We start from the raw sequence: 17,887 nt of genomic DNA on the forward strand, positions 1-17,887 counted from the left end.
TTGGTTTTCTACATGATCTGTTCACTCTGAATAGTATTGCTGCATTGTATTAGTGTGAAACCTGACTGTAGGTTTCCACTTCGACTTTCTTCTCCAATAGCATCCTGACTGTTTTGGACCCTGTCTTCCTTAAAACCACATACAAAGGTAAAAAAGCAAAAGGAATTGCACTGTTATTTCTTGTCAAGTTTGTTCTTAGGTAGATTGCAATTCCATTGTGCTTTGACCGTAGAGTTGTGTAGTTACTCTGAATAGTTTCAGCATGCAGACAGAAGTGCACTTGAAAGTTGCTTCTGCCATTTAAATGTGAATACAGGTAGAAGTCATCCTTCCAATTTCACGTGCAGTACTGTCATTACCTGTGAAAACAGCGTTTTCTTTCCCTTTTTGCAAAACAACGTGGTGTGCTAAAAACAAACACCATTTTCTCAAGTTTTTCAGATGAGAATTTGTGTGATTTCCTAATATTTTATAGCTGTGCATTTCAAAGGTGAACCATTGTGTATTTGATTGCATTATCAGTAACTGTTTTAAGATCTGCCTAAGAAAAAGTGTGATGGTGACAACTTACCAAGCTGGCCTTCCCAGGATTGTCACTTAACATACACTAAAAATTCCTTATTGCTACTCTCCTCACAGATCAGCATCACACATTTTTGAGTAATGTGTGTTTTTTTTACTACTAAAAGAAAGTTGAAGTGTGCAGTAGAGTGACAGGAGTTTCCTTCAGCTTGCAGAGACACTCCCCCTGCAGGAGGAAATGGATTTACTGCAAGTGTAAGGTATGTTTTGTTCTCAACAGTACAAACGTGAACACTGTGTTATTAGGGCTAATGGACAAATTTTGTTTACATGTAAGGTTTTAAGTTTTCAGGAACTTTTTTTTCCCTAGAATTAATGCTCTTTTCGTGTAGTGAACGGAATACTTTGCCTTTTAACTTAAGCACTTCTCCTGAGCTTTTGCTATTACCTCCCAGCATTAGTGGAAAAGTAACAAAAAAATAAAAGATCCAGTATTTCAGCAGACTTGCGTGCACAGTAAGGTATGCAGTACTAGGATGTTTGCTAATTCTTAAACATTTTCAGAAATCTAGATACATTTCCGCTTCCATTTTTTTTCCTGCCTCCACTTCACCCAAGATGTGGAAAACCTTAAACATGAAATTGAGACAGCACAAACTGCAGTATCAGCTTTTATTACAGGTAAGTTGTTTTTCCCACAAAGTGTATATTTAACAAGGTGCAGAGACATCTAAGGAAATAGCATGTGTTCTGCCTTACACAGTTAACCTGTCCCGTTTGAGAACAGGCCTCCTAGAATGGTGGTCAGTGCACATAGGGAGGCTTGATGTAGTCTGCTGGTAATGGTGCAAGGAGTATTTCAATTTGACAAGCTCAGGACTAAGCTAAGCTATTTAGGATCCAATTTTAACCTTGTACTTGCAAAAAAAATAATAATAATTATGATTTCCTTATTATAGGAACTGTAGTGCAAGAATTAAGGTAAAGAATGGGCAAGTTTTGAAAGCAAAAGCAGTTTTTTTTGTTGGTCTGGCTGACTGCTAGTACAGAGGGGGTGGTCTGCTGAGTGGTGTTGAGGGACTGTCTCTGCCCCTAAGCAGCGGGTTGCACTGGACCAGAGCCTGACTCTTTGCACTAACACAGGGCAGCTGCCTGCAGGGTGTCTCAGCTCGTCTTCGGAGGGGAGCGCAGTCCCAGCGTTCTGCCAGCAGCTAACTCTAGGGAAGAGCCTGCCTGCAAAATACCGCTTGTCCCAGCAGCAGATTTCCGCCACGAGGAGAGGTCTGGTAAGTGTCAGTTTACTGCTTCTAATGGTTGGTGACATGATGAGGACAGATTCCTCCCTGCACTGCCTGGTTGCTACCTACACCTACTGCCAGGAAACAGCATAACGTCACTCCTGGAGGCAGGGAATGGCCCAGATGTAGTATGGTAGCTAAAAAAATAACCCTTGCGTTTCCAAACTAGAGGTTATTGAAAGTAGGTTGTCAAATACAGACATTCTGAGCATGATACGTATGTACAATTTATTTAAAATACTTTTTAACATACATTAAAAAACTCACTATTTATACAGTCTAATTTCTAGCAACATATACAAATACTGAGCAACTACAATACATGCTGAGGTAAGAACATACATTCTGGGAGAATACTCAAGCCAAACAAGATTGAAATACATTTTATATCCATATGTCTTCACATGTAAAAAAGAGACCCATTAAATGTACCTCTGCTTGCACTGCACACAGGAAAATGCTAACCTTGGGTGTGTCATGCAATTACATTTGGGAATCAGTGTTTAACAGTTCATAGCATACATCTTAAACCCAAATGTTCAATATTCAAACTTACCTTAGCCCTAGAAGATAAAATTATCAAAGTTGAAAGCAGGGAGCAAAGCACAAGACCCATTTCTTTAAGAAAAGGAACTTAATACCATTCTTAAAGCAACCATTCCAGTCAACAGCTGATGCTGCTCAGGTAATGAAACTGCATTTGGTTGCTTGAAAATAACTCCCTGTACAGAAACTCTTTAATTCTTACACCATCTTAGCCTACAGTACACCCACAGTTTTACCATATCTGGCCTACAGTAAAAATTAAATGCAGATTTCCAAGAGTGTTAATTTTATTGACTTGAACATATCCAGTCATTTTTATGGCAGAATTTCTTTTTCTAAGCCTAAAAGCTTTAAATGTTTCTTAACTTGGCTGGAATAAGTATGTCACAGCTTGGTGCAAACATAGCTTTCTGCACCTTTCAAATAAAATCAGGTAATTTCGGTCATAATTGCTACTGGTGAGTAAGAACACATACTTACCTGATTAAGCAAAACTATAAAGATTGCAAACTAGCTTTATCAAGTATAGAATGTTTCAGTAACATCAAAAAATCCAACCTATATGCAGGAATTTCCTTTTTCATTACTAGGTCCTGCATACCAACCTTATTTGCCTATTCAGATTTAGGCTTAGACTCCCACATCTTAAAAAAATGTATCATTCTCATGATCAAAAAAAATGTAGAATTGGGTTTTAAGGTAGCAGAGCATAAAAATTTGGTTTACTGAGTTATATACAGCCTCTGTGCAAAAAAAAATTTCAAGTGTTAAGTCAGGATCCCATACTGGTAACAAACACATGGTGGCAGTCGGCTTGAATAGTACTTTAGTTTGGATTTGGATGTTTTCCACCCCGTGTAAAGTCCATGGGCAGTAAACAAGGCTGACTTGAATTATATCACAGAAACAAACACTAACCATTAAAGTCCATAAAACTGGGCTAGGGATTTTCACATTTATAAATTAATTCAGCATCCTCCCAACAGTGCTGTTACAATAGAAATTAAAGCTATTTAAGATTTTTTTCCTACTACTTGTTTATGTTAAAAAGCTGTGCTTTGTTTCTAACAAGATAAAAAGTGACATCCACGTTGTTTTCATCTTGTGATTACCTAGATAAAACTAGTCTACGTTATCTCAAGTAGAAGAGTGACTGCAGTAGAGAAAACTGGAACATTCAAAAAGATACAAATTCAGTTAAATGCTTCTAAAATTGACACTCTTTGGAACAATAATTGTTCTCGGCAAAGGTTTTGGAATATTTTGTACTTCTACTAAGAACAATCATAAGAAAAGCCCTAGGGCCAAAGTTTTCCAATTGTGCTAAAATGTACCATATGTGCTAAATGCATGTATTAACACAAACTATGCATCGTTAGAGTATTTGTGTGCTTTCTCAAGCACTCACAAAAGTATATACATATCTTTCTTTGTATATGCTCACATCTTAACGTACAACAACAGATACTACTTGAGGGAGCGGGAACCTCTCTGAACTCAAGTCACCTCGAACACCTGGCAGCTTCTTGCACAAGTTTGAATCGAAGGCAGACGCGAGTCAGAGCAGCCTTCACTGAGCAGGGAACACGCAAAAGCAGTTGTCAGGTAAGTTGCTTGTAAAACTTAGACTGTACCTACCATATCCCTAGAAGGGAACAAGCGTGAGTGGCCTAAGGAGATGAGGCAGAAAAGAAGATGGATTGTATAGGCAGCAGACTCAAGTTTTAGAAGGATAACAATCATCATGAGAAATTTGAGGAACACACAGGTTGCAATAAGCAATCCTGTGAACAAAAGCCAAAATAACAATTTACTATCAAGACTATTTTATGCTGTGAAGTTAATGGGATTTTTGCCATCAGTCCTGATATTATTTTTAGAGTCCAAGGTTGTACATGCATTTTGTAGGGTAAAATTAATTTTAGGAGCTATAGCGCTTACGTATAGATTTTAGAAAGTTAGGAGTTTTGATTGTGGGCTTTTTTCCCCCTCAGAAATAGTACCATTAGCAAGAAATTATTGGCTTTCGTACTTTAAACAGTTGTTTCTCCCAACTTATCATTCACATCTATGAATTACTGAAGCTAATCTTGAAGAATTCTTCTCTCATGTCTGGCAGACAATTGTACAGTAGTTTAAAAAAAAAAAGTCCATGTTTTTTGCAAGAGACAAGCTGTAATTATATATACAGCTTAAGAAAAGGCAGAATTACTGGTTTCCCAGACTTCAATGCCACATCTTCTGGTTCAACATTGTATTACTTAAGACTAACAATATAAAAACAGTGTGATTAAAAAATGAAATCGTCAGCTGGCTTTTAAAAACAAGCCACAGTTGCCTTCATCCTACCTTACACATGAGCTAACTTAGTTCTTCCTTACTCCCAGCGGAGTGGGCCGCGCTCTGCGGTACCTGGTATACCAAGTCCTCTGCAGCACCTGGCCCCAGCTGCCCCTTGGGCGTGTCGTACAGCGCCTGTGCTGGTGATGCGCTGTCTGTCCTCGATACGAGTTTATTGTAAGTTCCCACTGGCGGAGGAGCTTGGGTCCCTGCTGCTTTAAAGGTGGAAATGGAAGGAACGCCAAGAGGAGTGCTGGGGTGACTGGACATATCCATGATTATTGGCGTTGCGTACTCTGGTCCAGTTATAGGTAGTGGTTCAGCGTAAGCATGATAGACTTCTTGTACCGGTGAATTGTAAGGGTCCAAATCAGCGTAGCTTGCTTCTTTCCCTTCTTCTGGTTTAAAGGTTGATCTCTGATGAAGCGTGCCGACAATGCCCCCTACCAGTGGCTGAGCATACTCTGTGGTGCAAGCACCAACAAAACAAAATAAAAATACACTTAGAGCAGCAACACATTAATGTCAACAGCATCACAGAAATTACTATCCTCGATCAAACCAGTGGTCAGTCTCTGTCCACCACAACTAGGTGCTTTCACAAAAAAAAGTCATTTTTGCACAACGGATAAAGCTGTAGCATAGCTTGTGCTTACAACATCCTGATTTCTCAGGCTTACACTTCTTCCCTGGTGAGCTACAATTTCCCATGTTGTAAATCTGCTCAAAACCAAGTTCTCTGAAACATGCTTCCCTGCAAAATTAAAAGTAAATGAAATTATCCTGGCAGGCCTTGGATAAGAAGTGGTCCCTAGGGTGGAGGGTTTGTCCTGTGAGGGGGGTAGCCTGCACATGGTCAGCTGAGATAGTTTTGTTTGACAGCTAATCTGAATAACAAAAGCTGGAGGTGAGAAAACTGGCTAGCTGTGTTAAAACCAGACAAGCAGCCAAACAGAAAATTGATTCTGCCTGCTGTGAAGCTGCAATTCCTGCTTGTCTGCATATTTCTGCCCTCACATAAGCACAGAACCAAAGGCAGAGGCAGTCATCTTCCTCTAATGACTGGTTCACAAGTAAAGGGCACATGCTGTTATCAGTAATTCCTCATTTTACAGATGAAGAGGATGATTTAAGTCGTATTGTCAGCATAGGAAACCAAATGCCACGTTTCTGATTTGTGCATAAAGAAAATGTGGTAACATTATTTTCAATGCATGTAAATTTGGCTAGAGACACATTCAAGAACAAGTACAGCAGCTTTCAGTTACTGCATTAACTTGGGGCAGTGTCTATCCACACACATCACAGCATCAGTCAATTAAGACATATATTTATAGTACTCTGAGAGCAGAGCTGAAAAGGTCTGCATTTTAAGAAATGCATTTACCAGCAGAACTACTCATTTCTCATCTTCTCCCCAAAGCAACCAGAAAATCATTAAACGTAGCCAAATTCCTGGCATTTTTTGGCATTTTCTGTATATCGCATAGTCCATAAAACAACAAAAAAAGTACCTGCAGATTCTGTCTGTAACACTGCTGGGACTTCTCTTGGTCTTAGCCGACTGATTTCACTGCTGCTGTAGCGTACAGGCGTTTCTTCATGGTCTGCTGATTTGGTAGGGAGAAACTGCTTCATTCCTTTCCACCACCCTTTGTGTGGATTTAAAGAAAATAAAAATAAAAATACATCCGTACTGTAGTTTAAGGTATTACACTGTTTTACACCATGTCTTTGTTTTGCAGTAGTGGGCAAACAAATCAATTATCAGTACTTGCATGATCCCATGTTAATGGGATACTTTAATGTTTTATGGCAGCCTGAAGATTCAGCGGTGAAACCGTTGCTGTCATCCCATCAACTTGTCTGACTGCTCCCACTGCAGTCCTTAGCACCTGCAGAACTGCTGTATGAGGCAGCCCATGGGAGGGCGCAGACAGAGGGTCCACAGAGAAGTGTAACAACATTTTTTTTTGATACTGCATTTTGCCAAATTTCAATGTCCTTTTTAAAACAGACCCACCTACTGAACATTTAAATTTAAATAAGTGGGGAAAAAAAATAAGCACATCTATCATTAACATTTAGATACAGGATATTATGACTAACATGCTAAAGCAACAATGCTGCAACCTATCAGAAATTGACATGTAATAAATAAAAATAAGGTTGTTAAAAGGTTTCTTGTCTAAAGGATAAAGGTTACACTTAAACTGACAGAGAACAAAAACAGCTGTGGAAATTTTCAGCGTAAGGTCAGAAAAAGGAAGCACAGTCATACAGACAGTAAAAACCCACTGCTGCACCAGCTCTTTATGCTGCACCACAGCAGTGTTCAGGACATTTGCAAAGCACATGCTGTGCGGTGGAACTGTCTGAACTTAAGTTAATGTGGCACAGACAGCAAAGACAGAAAAGATGCCTAAAAGGAGATACAAGTAATCCCACGTGCTAATAGGACAGCGAAGAATGATAAAATTTGACACACCTCATACAACCAGATGAAAGGTATTTTCCAGAACAAAAGAAGTACCAGAAATATGTCTATGAAATGTATAAACATTCCTCATAAATGATTTTTTCCTCTCTCCTTGTAATTAAGAGACTCTACACTTTGTTTACTAAAAAAAAAAAAAAAGACTGCAGCTTTAAGCTTGAACAGGAGATATTTTCCATTTCTGAAGAAAATTCAGAGAACAGAAAAGTTAAGTCTGTTCAGAAAGGAAGCTCTGTGTTCACTATCCCTACCATATGTGCTAGTCAGCAGTAGAGAAGTTTCTGCTAGTGGAAATTGTCCATTACTGCAATTTGAAGAACACTTTACACCAAGAATGCTAAGTAAATGATATCATAAAGTCATTCTGTTACCTGCACGGTCCCAGTAAGGTAGATCATACGTGCCCTCTGTTTTTTTCTTGCTGTGAGAAAATAAAAAGTGTGTTTTATTATTCTGCTTACCAGAAGATGAATTAATGCTCAGCAACCGTCACCTTGGCTGTAGCTGGCCATCAAGTTTAAAGTAAAAGCACCAGTCTGCTGCTACTTGAGAAATCAGTTTTCAGTAAAAGCACTTAAAATGAAAATATTTAGAAGAAGTGCTTTTCACTGTGCTGGCTACTCAAATGAACAATTTCTCAGAAAGAGAACACAGTTCTGAAAAAAGTCCCTTCCAGAAGTGTGCACCAAGTGGTTCCCGTGGCAATACATGCAGACTATTTCATTCCCACACACCAGACTTACATTCATGTAAAGTACTTTTATTAACCCGTTCATTTACCGGTTTCTCCAATGCCACGCACAGACTAAGATAAGAATCAGAGTAGTGAAGACCATCACCAGCACGGGAACCAGAACTGCTGCCAATGCCACATCTGCAAGCCATTAAATTAAGTGGTGTCAGACAAGAGTTTCTCATAAATCAGTTCTTATTTTAAAAATTACTTGGGTAGAGCATGTCGTTGTCATGTATAACATCTAGCCCACTGCATCACCCAGCTAAGCTAAGCTACCCCACTGGATGCTCTCACAGTTTAAACAGTAATTAACATCTCTCCTACATGTACGCACAGACAGTATTTTTGAAAGTTTTCACAACAAGATTAACAGCTTTGACCTAGTATAAATAAGATTTTCTATTAGAACAACGTATTGTGTTGTTAACAAAGAGCCCAGGAGTACACAACCACTGAAGTTTGAACCTCCTATGAGAAGGAAATACCACAGTACCTTGGCAATTAATCACTATTTGACTATGCTGGCTCTTCACGTGACATTAGACCATCCCGTCCCATTGCTATCCAAAGGACACTCCACCAGTGCCTACACTTGCAATGACCTTGCTCTCTGTCTGACAATTTTCTTTGATAAACAACAACGAGGATGCCAGATAGTTTTTGAATTCCATGCCAACATGACTGTTTCATAAAAGACAAGCTATGGCAAAAGTCTTTTGTCCTGAGAAATTACCAGATTAAATAACAAAGCAGTTACTTCTGACTAATTCTGAAGGGAAGTCCAAGTTGCAACTTCTCCTTTGGACAAAAAATGGTTCAGTAATTAAAAGCTGAACTCAGTTTACATGTAATATTTACATTCCTTAGAATATTGGGTTTGTTTCTGCATGCATCTTTAATATACTGGTAAATATTAAAACGAAAAGATTGATAGTTTGCTATAGCATATGAAAATTGTCAAGAAAAGTTAAATTCAGAAAGCACACAACATATAGCAAAGTACTGTCAGCAGTTCCCAAACACTTCACTATTTAAGCATGGGTACCTTTGGTTACACTTGGAGTCACTGTGGTGTTTTTTATTTCAGGTGTGAAAGTTGTTTTATCGGTCTGCAGCGACGTCTTCACTGAGTGAATGAAGTCATCACTGAAGTCATCGTTCTTGTCATTGTTCTGTGGTGGTGGTGGTGGCGGCAGCATGGTGATTTTAGGAGAGCGGACTTTAAAAGAAAAGTATTTGTAAAAAGAGGGTTTTGAAAGGCTAGTTTTACACATTTCAAGTTTTAAATGTATCAAGAAAAGATAAATAATGAGGAAAAAGACAAGAATCAGAAACATGGAAAGCAAGTGACTGGTGGCTTTTGAAACACTTTCTAAATCACCTTGTTTACTCTGATACGAGCTGTTTTCCAGGCTAAGTGTAGTAACTTCGGAAGAAACTCAGAAGTACCAGTTACAGAAGGATTGCTCAGCTCAGTATTGTTTTCTCATTGAAAATATGCCCAGAAGTTAAACTTTACTGACACATTTCACTGCTTGTCTTGCAAAATCGAAGGGTTTTCAGTTCTTACCTATACTGAACTGACATCCTAGCAATTCTACTTTCATTGCAATTTTCTGGTGCCATTTTAAGGGGTTAATCCTAAAAAATCGTGCAATAATAGGTGGGATGAAATTATTACGAACTTCCTGGTACAATTCAGTGTTCCCTTGAAATACCTGGAAAAGAAGAAAAATATAAAAAAAAAAAAGACTATGTTATACAAGCTAATAGCAACTACAGAAGTAAAACCAATTTTCATGTTTCATTTAACAAAAATAAGCAGTGCAGAATCTTGAGAATATTTCAGCCTCAGAACTGTGCTGCTGCCTGCCCTGTCCCATGCAGAAGAGAAGCTAGTTGTGCACACACACACAGGTACACACACACCTGCTACAGCCTTTGCCTTACTTCAAATAAAGGTACTGATGGGACCCAGGCAATGCCTATTGCTAAATAAATCTTGCATTTTTATGGCACTGAAAAATAATTTTAACTCAGGCCTTTCTTGCTATTGTCATTTATTCTTCAAATAAAGCAAGCAGTTGTGACACTGTGAAACCAGGAATTTACCAGTGCCTACACAGTTTACACTGTGTAGTTGTTTAAGCATGGCCTGTCCTATGAATGGCTGTGGCATTTCTTAGGAAGAATTAAGAAAGTCCAGTATGTAGTCACACTGTCCTCTAGCGGCTGCTATCTACAAGGACTGAACTCCAAGCAAAATACTATGTTAAGATTTATGTTAGGAAAGCAAAATCTTATCTGTCAAAAATCTCACGTGAAGCCATTTTATGGGAGAGAAAGGAGCAGAAATTGCCTAAAGAATGAGCTAAAGCTGGTCCTTCACTGCTGGTGCTCGCATATAAAGAACTTGGCCAGCTTGACAATGCAAAACTGTTTTGTCTGGTTGAAATTTACCAACAGTAAGCAAAGAGTCACCGTATGTATGATGCAGAGTAAGCACATTGATGAGCTTCTAGACACCAACAGGTTTTGCACCAAGCTGCTTAACACAATATATAACAGCCAGGCCAAATGTGCCAACCCAGTGACCCAGTCCATCAGTTTCTTTGGAGGACTGGTTCAAGGTCATGTCTTAAAGTGTTGATATGGATATTGCAAATCACATTGGATGTAATTAAGAAGTGAATTAGACCTTACTAGCACAAACCCCAAAAATAAATGTTATAGAGAGTTAGGATTTTTCTGCTCTCTCACACTATTACGTAAACGTTAAAGTATCTTGCTACTTCTGAACAATTCAGCTTGTTGGTGTTTCATACTTCATACAAAAAATAGATATTGTAGGGTTAAATGACTGCAATACCCAACCAGTTTGAAAGAAAAGGATTATTCCAGGACACTAGCCATTCAAGAGCCAAAACAATCCCTTAGTAGTCTTTAATGGACTCATGCCTTAGCCTCATGACCTACATAACATGTCTATCCCCACTCACAAAAGACACGCAAGTCCCATTACTATTACCACTTAAGCGTAAGAATTTTGGTTTGTCCTTACATAGTCAGCAATTGTCATCGTGTTTGAAAGCACTGACTGATCAAATAAGTAAGTCAATTCTGTTAAAAATGAGTTGCTCATTTAAATACAATACTTCATGTTTGTGATGTAGTATTTTTTCTCCATCTCAACTTAGTAACCAACATTTTCTTTTTTTTTTTGTATCCAAACAACACTACCAAACCGACTGCTAGCCCCTTCATGTTGCCCACATCTAGGTAGGCAAACACAAGGTTATTTGCCTTGGAAGCTTACAGTCTGTTCTTCCCCAGTAGGGCAGATTTGCAAGCACACGGCTCTCAGTGACACTTCTGCTTTGAAAAGTGCTCTGAATTCACGCTTGTTGTACCTAAATATACTTACTGGTAATGAATGAAGGCAGATTAAATGCTAAGGAAATCTGTGGTGGTGTTCTGGAAATACAGGAGTAACACCAAGCAGTCACAGTTTGTGTGTCCAGGTAGTCACAATCTATGAGACATTGCAAGACCAGGAACACAGAAGACCGGGTTCCAATGTATAACAGCTACTTTACTTATAAACGAGGGTAGTTTATTATTATTATGATGCTGACAGGCTCGTAGCTACAGACCTCACCAGAGAGTTATTTTTTCGTGAAGATGCAAGTGAGAAGCAAAATACAGAGGAGGATCTTTGAGGGGATGCACACAGCCCTGTGTTCGTTTGCCCTGTGTTGTGCCAGTTCCTACCACAGAAAGAAGGCACACGCCGCGTCAGGCTGCTATAGCAGCACACATGGGTTAGAGATCAGAGAAGTCTGTGTGTCTGTCCCTCTGATTTCCTGTAGATGCCCGACACTAAACAGTAGCTTCACTTCACGTTTCTGAGCCTGAGCACATAAGAGCGAAGGCAACCAGAAACATTAGTGCTGGTTATTATCTTCAAGAAAGAGTAGCAATAAAGTAGTTCTTTACTCCATGCTTTCATTACAGTCACACTTTTTGATGTCAAGTGTTAAGACAGTAACTTAACTTTGCCTGCAGCTCAATACATAGTATTTTTTCCCACAAAAATTTGCCTCTGAGCTCAGTAAAAACCATTTTTTTGATGAAAAAAATCACTTTCATATTCCATTTGTTATCAGACTCTCTCAGCTTGCCTCTGTGCTTTTACAACAGTGGAACTTGTCATTTCTCCCCACTTCAAGCATTTTCTAACCCCTCCCCCCCCTTTTAAGTAGATAAAAATGTTAAGGAAGGCTTTTCTTTAATACTGATACACCTTGAGAAGCCATTTTCATAGAGGACTACAGGAAAGCCTTGGAAAAGCTCCTAGTCTCCTAAACAACTTCAGGAGTTTAAACCATTTTTCAAAAGCCAGGGAATTGCGACTCCTGATTTGTCTGGTGTTCAGTTGTGTAAGGATCAAAGGGAGACACCTGCATGTGTTTGTGTCCAAAAGCAAAGATGTATTGAATGAGATTGTGCCAGACGACAGAGGAAAAACCTGCTATTCTGAAGCCTCAGAAATCAACCACACCAATCCTTTTTTGTGTCATTTAAGTATTTCCCTTCACAGCTGGCATTTTGGATATGTACGGTTCTTCACACATGGTACCTACTGATATAACAAGAGCAAAAAAGATCCATCACCTGTAATCTCAAGCTCCACATTTTGCTTTACTTCACAAACTTGCAAGGAAAAGAACAAGCTCAATTAAAAGGCAATAAATAGCTGTAAATGTTTTCTAGGAAAATAAACTAGACGTAGCCTAAATCTAGGCAGCTAGCTGAGGTTTTATTTTACAGCCAGAAGAGGGCACTCAAAAATCAAACAGAAGACGCTGGATTTATTTGCCTTGAATACTTCATACTAACAGTAGCACGTGTGTAGGCTCAAGGAGATGGACCAGTCCCAACAGTAAAGCCACCCCTGCTCAGGTAAGTTTCCCCACTGTGATTGTGTCCAGTATTCAGAAACCTCTCGATTTAACAAACACGGTCCTTTTACCTGTCACTTCATCAGGATGAGGGTTGGAAACACAGCAGGAAAGGTACCATCATTTATTTCAGCGCCTGGAATCCCTTCTGGTTCTCCAGGCAGAGGTCTGAAGCTCAGACTGAGACTCAGCCAACGCAGCTACTCAGGAACTGTTAACAACAGCAGATGCTGCTGCCTGTCATCAGCCAGAGCACGTGAGGCCGTTTTCTAGGCCCGCAGGATGCTCTGGCGGCTGAATCTTCGCGCTGGGGACTGTCCACAGGGAGCAGGAAGGAAGGGATAACTCCTTACGGACAGCTGCTTGTAAGACCTTGGCCTTACAACCACAAGAAACAGAATTTGGAGGCAAACCTGAAGTAGACAAGCTCCCTGAGTCAGGGTCGCTTTTAACAAGTGAAACAAGTTGCTACATCCTGCCCTGAAACATTCTTAATCCACAAAACCAGCAGAAAATCCCAGAAAGTACCACTTAAGAACTAACTTTCTTAAGACTGTTTTTTTTTTTTTCGTAAAAAGTTACCAGGTATCCACATTTACATAATACAACAGGCCTATGGAAGTAAATTGCATCCACGAATGTTAAGAAAAAGGAAGAAACCCTAGTTCCAGTCAGCTCTCCAAGTATTCTCTGATTTAAGAAAATCTGATCTGAACCACTGGGAAGAACAGGTAGCACAATGCCCTGCCCTACCTTCTCATCTTCTTGTATTTACATTAAATACTGAGAAATTAATTATTTGTATTATCTATCTTACTGCTGACATTTTTTCCCTTGTGGTAAGTATTTGCCATGTAAACATACCATTTCATTCTTTCAAGATACCTCCCCTCTGCAAAGACTGTTCTGTTACACAAGTAAGAAACTTCTTGGTCAAAAAGATCAACAAAAGCGCTATAAAAGAAGGAAAATTATACAACCCCTAACGTTTATACTGTATCCAGAAGATGATGAGAATTTAAACTCTGATTTGGGGGAAAAACAATACAAACAAACATAAAAAGCAACGTATTTTGAAAGAAATCTGGTTAGTCAGAAAGGGACGCAGTACCAGGCAGCCTACCACTGGCAATGGAATTTACTTGTACAGAATATTCCCATTCCCAAACAGTCATAAAATCACCTCTGAATTTCAGAGCACTACTTCAAATCCCTACATATCTGCACATTTTCTGATTTCCTTCTGCATGGATGCTGTTTATGATTAAAAATTACACTGAAAAAGTTATTTAACATTTCCTCACTGTACCAAAATTGGTCATATTTACAATTGTGAATCTCCACAGAACATATCTAGAAAATGTGTGGTATTTTTTTTACCTTATCTTTATCCATGCCGGGCTCTCTGTATGCTGTCCATTTTTGTCCATCATCACTGTATAAAATTCTGTAGGCTGAAACATAATAGTAGTACTCTGCTAAGGTTGATCCAGTAGTTATAATACCTGTGAAAATAGAAGTGCCCAGTTACACAAAAACTGTTACCAGTTTGTTTAAAAAAAAAAAAAAAAAGTATATCAGCTTTTTAATCCAGAGTTATATACTTAGAATCTCCACTGGTCCCGTTACATTCAGAAAAGTTTCTCCAATGTGTCAGGGTCTGAAACTCCTAGAACTTCATCATCATTTTACTTACTTTTGAATTTTAATTCTCATGATACAACCTTCCTAAGCACTTAGTCCCCATTTTTTGGTGAAAACGGCCTGCTTGTTTCACCACGGCCCACTTCTGCCTGCAGGTGCCAAGATAGCACCTCTCTTCCTTGCTTTTGTGCTGCCAACCTAAAAGCACCACTGAAAAAACTGTAGCCCCCTAAAGCAGACACTTCAGAGCTGCAGAAAGACTCACACAGAAAACACCTTCGTGGAAGGTTATTAGCAGAGGAATTAGAGGAGTAATGTAAAATCCAAATAGTCCCCAAGGAGGTGATTCCAAAGGTAAACTTAAATTGTTTAATGGCAGGAAGCCCAGGTGCTGACAGCAGGGTATGCAGCTGAGTTCAGGGACCAGTTCAAGCACTTGAGAAGGAGACAAACCCAAAGTGATCAAAACAAGATGTCGCAGGATAGTCTTAAAGCCCAGGATTCTAAAACATGCTTGACCTACAGCAACTTGAGTTTGGACTTTAGTCAGATTGCAAGCACGCCCACTAACAACAGTGATTGCCTCTGAACAATTAAATCAAAATAGAAGACGCTAACATTAGCACAGAAGCTATGATAGCTGCACTATTGCTGGGTTTATTTTCAAGCAGGCCATCCCTGAAGTTAACCCCAAAATGCGAGTGCCTCAGGGCTTCACTACTCAGCATGGGCCACACTGCCATCAGCAGGAACAGGTAACCACAAGTTTGCCCAGCTCCCAGAACGTGAGGCCACCCAGAGTGAACTGGGCAAGCAGCACATCCAGCTGCCTCTGCAAAGAACCACAGCGACTAGAACATGACAGAAGGTCCACCGCAGTCCCTGTGAAGGAGCAGAGCCTAACCCAGGCTCTGGCTGCATCAGTCTGCATTGTTTGGTCCATTTGCTGGGGGACAACACAACGGGCTCTGCTAGGAGGGCCCAGCAACCCTGACTCGCGGTCCACATTCCCCTTCAGGAAGGGGAAGCTACCAGCTAGTTTGCTCTGCCTGCTGCTCATCACACGGAGCACGGCAACTGCTCCCATCTCCGCTGCTGGATTGACTGTGGCTGTGGAGGGCAGCAGGGAAAACTTAAAAACATCAGTCAGTACACCCACATCAGAGGTACCAGCGGACTGAGTTGACTGGATATGGATTTGAGCCTCCAAGGAAACAATCAGCAAGGAAGCATCAAGGATCCAGTAAAAACACAGGAAACACTAAAACAAATTCTGACGGAAGAGGTGTTTTCTACTATGGAAATCCACTTGTTCAATCCTAGGCTTTTTGGTGCATAAACTAGGATATGGAACTGAACTTGTAATGGTAATTAAACATCTTCTGGATTTTATCCAAGACTAAGCACTTGAAAAAATGATGTTAGTAACCAAACCTTCTGAATGCATTTTAAAAGCCACATCAGACTCACTTACCTGTTATTCTCTTTTCTTTATTCAAGTCTATCTGCAACCACTGATGTTCGTCACTGACAAAAGCAGCCCAAGGAGGCCCGTGCCTTTTCAGTCTGGCATTTTCAGGTTTCCAAGTATTCATTTGTCCTGTTTGGTCAGACCACTCGAGAATAGATGATGCTGTGATCTGGGAATCAGGGATTACCCCAGATTCCATCCCCAGTGTCCCATAGCAACCTGAGCAAAGGAAAAGGTGAAGATTCAGAGTGAAAATCCAAGTTATGCAATGATTTTACTTGCTTGGAGTTTAACAATTGCCAGGCAAATATTAAACTAACATCTAAATTTATTCCGTAACAATTCTACCAAAAAAACACAGTCTTTTGCCTTCTTCCAGTGATGCTGGAACCAAATTTCTGATCTTTAGTTACTAAATGTTTTATGCCTGCTCAAGAATAATGTGGATATTCTCTCAGTCACCACCCCCACAGAGCACTCGCAGAGAAGCACTGGTGGGGAGCTGTCATGGTTTAAAAGTCCATCACATGGTTGGTTCAGGAATGGGAAAGAGACTACTTGGTTACTCACTCCTTTTTGCACCTACATAATTTCTTGGTTTTCAAGCTACCTCAGTATCACAATGTTAATTGTGATAACAATAAACCAATGAATGTAGAAAGCCATATCACAATCCTAACCTTGAGCTCAAACACATCCTTGAAATTAGTTAAATTTTTTGTCACCATTCCTGCTGTTTCCTTCCATGCCATGTTCTTCTGATGGCTAAAAAAACACCTAAATTCCTGGCTAAATTTCTTTGTGGCTAGTCGATATCTATTTGCTCCTGTACTAAAAGAATAAATAAAGAGCAACTAACAAGTACCAAATTCTACTTTAAGCAGTGCACTTAAAGTGTAGGAGTCAAGTTACTTTAAACCAGATTATAGTAAAGGAATGAAACACGGAAGAACCTCTTTTTGCAGATAAGTAAAGCTTACTAAGGAAAGACTTTTACTAGGAAAATATTTGAAAAGAAAATTATGTATAAACTGGCAGGACAACCACCCTGTAGGACTGAGAAAGCAGTTTTAGAATGTCTTACACATATATAAGGAGAGCATAAACATAGCACAACAAACACGTACGTGCCTACAAGCAACTGAATAAAACAATGACTGAAGCACGACATACTGCATCCTTCTATTTACACATGCAGCACTGCATATTTGTATGTAGTGATGATTAATCATCAAAACATGCTAGTAAAACAATTCAAAAATATACACTACTGAGGAAGACAGTAAAAATACTACGCAGAATAAAATTAAGAAATATAACACAGAAAGTTCACATGAAAGTATAAATATGTAATACAAGTGATAATGCTTACCACTTGTCTTAAATGTGAAGAGACTTGTAGATAATGGTCCCCTGCAGAGAACAAAAAGATGTTTTGTTGTGGTAAGTAAGGAAAATTGACACAAACTGACTTTAATTTATTTTTCTTGTCTGACTGCTTGCCACTGAAACCTACACACATATGCCTAAACAAGTATTTCATGATGAAAGGAACACTTCTGTCACCAAGTTGCAGTGCTTTAAATACAAACCCGTTTTCAAATGAAGTCTTGTCCAGAGATACTACTGGTTTTACAGGTTTTCAAAGCATCTACCCAGCAAAATGGAAAAGTTTCATTAAAATGCTTCCTTTTTTCATTAACCTTATCGTAGTAAGGCAACCTCCTCTGATCATCTGATCACTTCTATTCCTAGGACTTCTGAGATAAAATTACAAGTTACACTCTTTTCTCTTGTGCAATATTCTTGCAAAAATCCATTTGCAGCTACAGTGGAAACCCCAATCCATTGAGTGTAATGCAACCTCTGCTC

The 17,887-nt window shown here is 39.4% G+C and overlaps 1 protein-coding gene and 1 long non-coding RNA gene across 4 annotated transcripts in view; one reads left to right on the forward strand and one right to left on the reverse strand.

Annotated features, from left to right (window-relative positions):
• Nucleotides 1–643: 643 nt before the first annotated feature.
• Nucleotides 644–3,967, forward strand: LOC121064088. The gene is made up of 4 exons (XR_005816325.1): nucleotides 644–782; nucleotides 1,141–1,203; nucleotides 1,666–1,808; nucleotides 3,831–3,967. It is a non-coding gene; the product is annotated as an uncharacterized LOC121064088 (long non-coding RNA).
• The window catches only part of DCBLD2 (discoidin, CUB and LCCL domain containing 2), a 43,990-nt gene continuing 28,137 nt past the window's right edge, over nucleotides 2,035–17,887 (reverse strand). For all 3 annotated transcript variants that reach the window (XM_040545282.1, XM_040545285.1, XM_040545283.1), the window contains 9 exons: nucleotides 17,388–17,428; nucleotides 16,019–16,234; nucleotides 14,281–14,405; nucleotides 9,510–9,657; nucleotides 8,985–9,158; nucleotides 7,984–8,077; nucleotides 7,575–7,624; nucleotides 6,221–6,358; nucleotides 2,035–5,170 (listed from right to left, as the gene is read on the reverse strand). In XM_040545282.1, coding sequence (XP_040401216.1) covers nucleotides 4,728–5,170; nucleotides 6,221–6,358; nucleotides 7,575–7,624; nucleotides 7,984–8,077; nucleotides 8,985–9,158; nucleotides 9,510–9,657; nucleotides 14,281–14,405; nucleotides 16,019–16,234; nucleotides 17,388–17,428 — 1,429 coding nt within the window. In that variant the 3' untranslated portion in view covers nucleotides 2,035–4,727. The remainder of the gene's footprint in view (nucleotides 5,171–6,220; nucleotides 6,359–7,574; nucleotides 7,625–7,983; nucleotides 8,078–8,984; nucleotides 9,159–9,509; nucleotides 9,658–14,280; nucleotides 14,406–16,018; nucleotides 16,235–17,387; nucleotides 17,429–17,887) is intronic.

This window comes from Cygnus olor, chromosome 1, assembly GCF_009769625.2.
Source record: "Cygnus olor isolate bCygOlo1 chromosome 1, bCygOlo1.pri.v2, whole genome shotgun sequence".
Lineage (NCBI taxonomy): Eukaryota > Metazoa > Chordata > Aves > Anseriformes > Anatidae > Cygnus > Cygnus olor.